Source organism: Photinus pyralis, unplaced genomic scaffold (assembly GCF_008802855.1).
Source record: "Photinus pyralis isolate 1611_PpyrPB1 unplaced genomic scaffold, Ppyr1.3 Ppyr1.4_LG10, whole genome shotgun sequence".
NCBI lineage: Eukaryota > Metazoa > Arthropoda > Insecta > Coleoptera > Lampyridae > Photinus > Photinus pyralis.
The window spans coordinates 6,822,195-6,826,353 of record NW_022170250.1 but is presented as its reverse complement, the minus strand read 5'-3'; the positions used below and the strand labels follow the sequence as shown (position 1 = coordinate 6,826,353).

At 41.0% G+C, this 4,159-nt stretch overlaps 1 protein-coding gene across 1 annotated transcript; it reads right to left on the bottom strand.

Moving 5' to 3' along the window:
* Positions 1-1,751: 1,751 nt before the first annotated feature.
* Positions 1,752-2,827, bottom strand: LOC116161508 (replication factor C subunit 2-like). Its single transcript, XM_031474868.1, has 4 exons — positions 2,647-2,827; positions 2,488-2,599; positions 2,034-2,438; positions 1,752-1,988 (listed from the first exon to the last, which is right to left on the bottom strand). Exons 1-4 carry the CDS (start codon positions 2,730-2,732, stop codon positions 1,752-1,754), a joined length of 840 nt encoding a protein of 279 aa, XP_031330728.1. The 5' UTR covers positions 2,733-2,827.
* Positions 2,828-4,159: the final 1,332 nt, after the last annotated feature.

The window sequence follows — 4,159 nt, the reverse complement described above, 5'->3', positions numbered from 1 at the left end:
ATAATTGATCTCGCCGCTTGACCTCACATTCCAAGGAAGAAAAGAGCATTGCTGGACTGCCGAATTTGGAGATTTCATTCCGACAATTTGAATAAGTACAATTAACCTTAATGCGCCCTTAAAAAACTTGAATTTTGACACCAGTCCCGCATTTTTAAGACGCCTGGGAAGGACGTAAAGAAGTTTTAATTTTCGAGCGTTACCCCAAGGACACGCGGTTGAGCAGGTAAAAACCATCTCCCCTCCATGAAATGGCCGAATTTTCTAAAAGGGAAAGCGGTTGTTTAATGAGGATCTTTATGCTTTTGCATCTCTTCTTACATTTACTAAGTACTGTAATTTTTGAGCTTTTCCGTAAATTTATTTTGTATTCATATTATTTCATGTTTGCTTTTATATTAAGTTCATCGCATCGTATCTACAGCTTTTGCTTTTTCTTGCACAGTAATTTCTACTGCTCCGTTTAATTGCAAGGTAAGCTCCTTGTTACATTCAGTTTTATTAATTAATGGGGGGACCTTGACCAGAGAAAAGGCCGTACCCTTGGTGGCGCTCGAGTCCGTTCCTCTGACAGAACACCCAGGTTTCCGCCAACTGCCGCTACAGTGGTCCGCTCACATAATTTAGTGACAATAATTTGTAAATTATTTATTTTTCTTGTAAATTAAATTAAGATCATTATTCCGCTAATGCTAATTTAATTTTCATGCCGTTTGTGCGCGGACTTACTACCGAATTTCGTCGCACTCTGCCCAAATCAATTATCTTTAATAATAAGAAAGTTGTGGGCCAGTAAAAAAACTCGACTAAATCTGAGAAACGCCGCCTAGCGGCCAAAGGATTAGAGATACCTGAATTCTGTTTGCGCCAGTGGTTTTCCCTATAAAATTGAGCTCCCATAAGAAAGTGTCCAATTTGGACCACCCTGTACATATTCTTACCATAACACTTGTAAGTGTACCCCCACACCATAATGAATATTATTTATTTACAGATATCTTTATTTGACAATGTACCCGCAGGTATTTCAAGTAAAGGCAAACATATCGCATACAGTAACAATCAATAGACACATGCTCCAATTACCTTTAAAAAAATTAAATACAGGGTGCGTCACTTGTCATTCCCGCTTCGTTAAACGAAAAAGTATGCTATTTATGCGCATTCTTTAACACACCCCCCTCATTTACATAGCAATATGTTCTTTGTAACAAGAATTATAAATGAAACTTTTTTTTAGGTTTTGTGTAGTTTTTGGGGTGTAACTTTTCACCTGCACAGCCTACGTAGCTGAACAATAATAACTACCTTTCTTACATCCTTAAAATGTGTACCAGCTTTCAAAGCGATTGGACGTTTCTAAACAAAGTTATTGGGTACACGAACAGACAGACTGAGATAAATCATTATACACCTCCTGAAAATTGTGTAGGTGTTTAATTCAGACGTCTCCCGTCGTTTCCATGGAAACAATATTGTATTCTGTTCTGAACTTCATTTTATATTGTGCCCCGCATCCCATTTTTAATAAGAATGACAGATGTCCTTAAAATGCATAATCATTTGTTTCACTTAAACTACCCTTGCCGTTAAAGTGATCACTTTTCTACCCTTATGGTTAAAAGGCACTTTGGCCTACTCACTTAAACCTATTAAAATGTCAATTTATCATTTGCTATAAAATAAAAAGAATTGTTCTACCCCAGTGACACCTGTTATCTATATCAACACCCTAAAGAAGGAAATAATGATCAAACACCCCATTGCAATTTACCCACCTTATAAGCTTTCCGTATCTCCCCCTTTGTGCACTCCAATAACATATCTTTAATAAGTAGCGGATGGGGCTCGTCGCAAACCTTGAACACGTTCTCCGCGCTAACGAACCCGAAACCGTTGCACGTCGACTGCAGATTGTTAAGCGCCTGCCGCATATCGCCCTGCGCCGTAAAAACGATTGCCTCCAGTCCGTCCTCCGAGTACTCCACCTGCGTGAGACTGATTAAAAGCGTTCAAACAATCGGCATACTCACGTTTTCGTTACGACAAATTTGTATAACACGTGCCAGAACCTGGGCGTCTGTCAATTTAGAATATCGTAAAATGGCACAGCGCGACTGTATGGCTTCGATGACCTTCTCGCTGTAATTGCAGGCGAGCGCAAAACGAGTCGTGTTACTGTAAATTTCCATGGTTCGTCTCAAGGCTTGTTGCGCCCCCTCCGTCATACTATCGACCTCGTCCAAGATGATTATCTTATGCCTGCCGGGGGGCAGCGTTACCTTTTGTTGGGCAAACATTTTCACTTTGTTACGAACGACGTCGATACCGCGATCGTTTGACGCATTTAATTCCAGGACTGCGTCCTTAAACGAGGGGCCTAACAAGATTTTCGCCAAACACAATATGGTTGTTGTTTTACCGACACCTGGTGGTCCCTAAAATTTAGCTTGTAATGCGGGCGCAATACTCAAATCGGTGACGCACCGCTATAATAATGTTTGGTACGTTTCCTTGTTGCGAGAATATCGATAGACGTTTGATTGTATCCTCATTGCCAACGATGTCTGCGAAAGTTTGTGGTCGATACTTTTCAATCCTAAAAATCGACTCTCTTGTATTGTTAGAGAAAGCAAGATATACTACCAAGGAAGATTGTGAGCAGGAGGAACCTCTTTCACTGGTTTTGATGTACTTGGTATTGGTGCGTCTACGTCCATAGAATCGCCCATTTTTTGTATGGTTTTGCACGGTTGATGTAAATGAATCTTTTAATTTCCGGCAATGTGAGGTTATGTTGTATTCGTTTGCCTCCAATTTCAATTTCACAGGGTTGCCAGCGTTGCGCATTTTCTTTTAGAATACACAGTGCGTGTTAAAATTAGTCTTTTGACCAGTGTTGGTAATTCTATGCTTTTGACGAACACGCATACAGGAGTTAAACGCATGGGATCCCTTGAGACAAATTTCTTTTCACAATTGTTTTTGAATATGATAGTACCGCCATTTTATATTATGAGGTGAAAATAAATATCTGTCTATAAAAAAATAAATGACTTAACGTACTAAATCTGCTGGTTAACAATAAAAAAAATGCATCACCGTAAATTTAGTAACTGGTATTTCCGCCTACAAGTGATGTTAAAGGACAAAGGCATTGAAGAATGGCTGGAACAGCTGTAACAGAACCTGATGGCCGTGAGAATAATGCAGTAATTGAGAAAATCATTAAAGAGGATCGTGCATGACGTTTGCAAATAACTCATCGTGTCCCAGATTCACATTCTCCGGACATTGACCACATGTAAAAAGATTAAAATAAAATATTCTAATAAATATCGTGCCGGTCATGGGTATAACGGTCTTCGTTTGCGGATGCTGCGCCACTAAATTTGAACGGGTTGAAGGCCCCTGGTCCCTTTGTGCCTTGGCTCTAGAATACGTTTAGATTCTAGCGCAGGAGCTTGCCCTCTTATGGTAGGAAGATATTGGTTACACACAACATAGCCCATACACTCATGAGGGTTACAAGTCACACCTAACCTAATTACACAAAGCATGACATTTTGGTCTTAGTAGGACAGCCCGGATCACATCTCTTCTTGCGAAGAGGGGATCGGATCTGAAGGTTCCTCCCCAGATCCTTCCACTCGTTCCAATCGTTTAGCCGTATGGAAACCTTCCGAGCGTCTGCCTCAACAGCTAAGTGTAAAGGCTCTAGTCCCAGAAGTGCCTCCATGTCCAAGGTTTTCAGGGCTCTAGTGACTTCCAGCCAGGCGAGCCTCTGGATCTTTCCTAGCTTATTTCTGTAGGTTGCCCTGCGCATGGCAAGCCACCATAGAGATGTACTATACAGTATTATTGGTCGTATCACTCCAGTATAAAATAAACCAGTCGAGGGCCCCATGTAGAATCAAAAGCCTTTCTACATGCTCATAGTGGCTTTTTTGCGTATTCGCTCAATGTGCCTTTTCCAGGTCATGCGGGGGTCAATGATGACTCCCAAATATTTCACTGACCTGACCAGATCCAGTTAATATCCTCGAAGAGTGGGTCCATCAAGGGTCGCCCCCCTTCTATTCGTAAATGGAACAAGATCGGTCTTTTTCAAGTTAACGGAAAGACCATGGTTATTGCACCACCTATGCGCCTGTTCAAA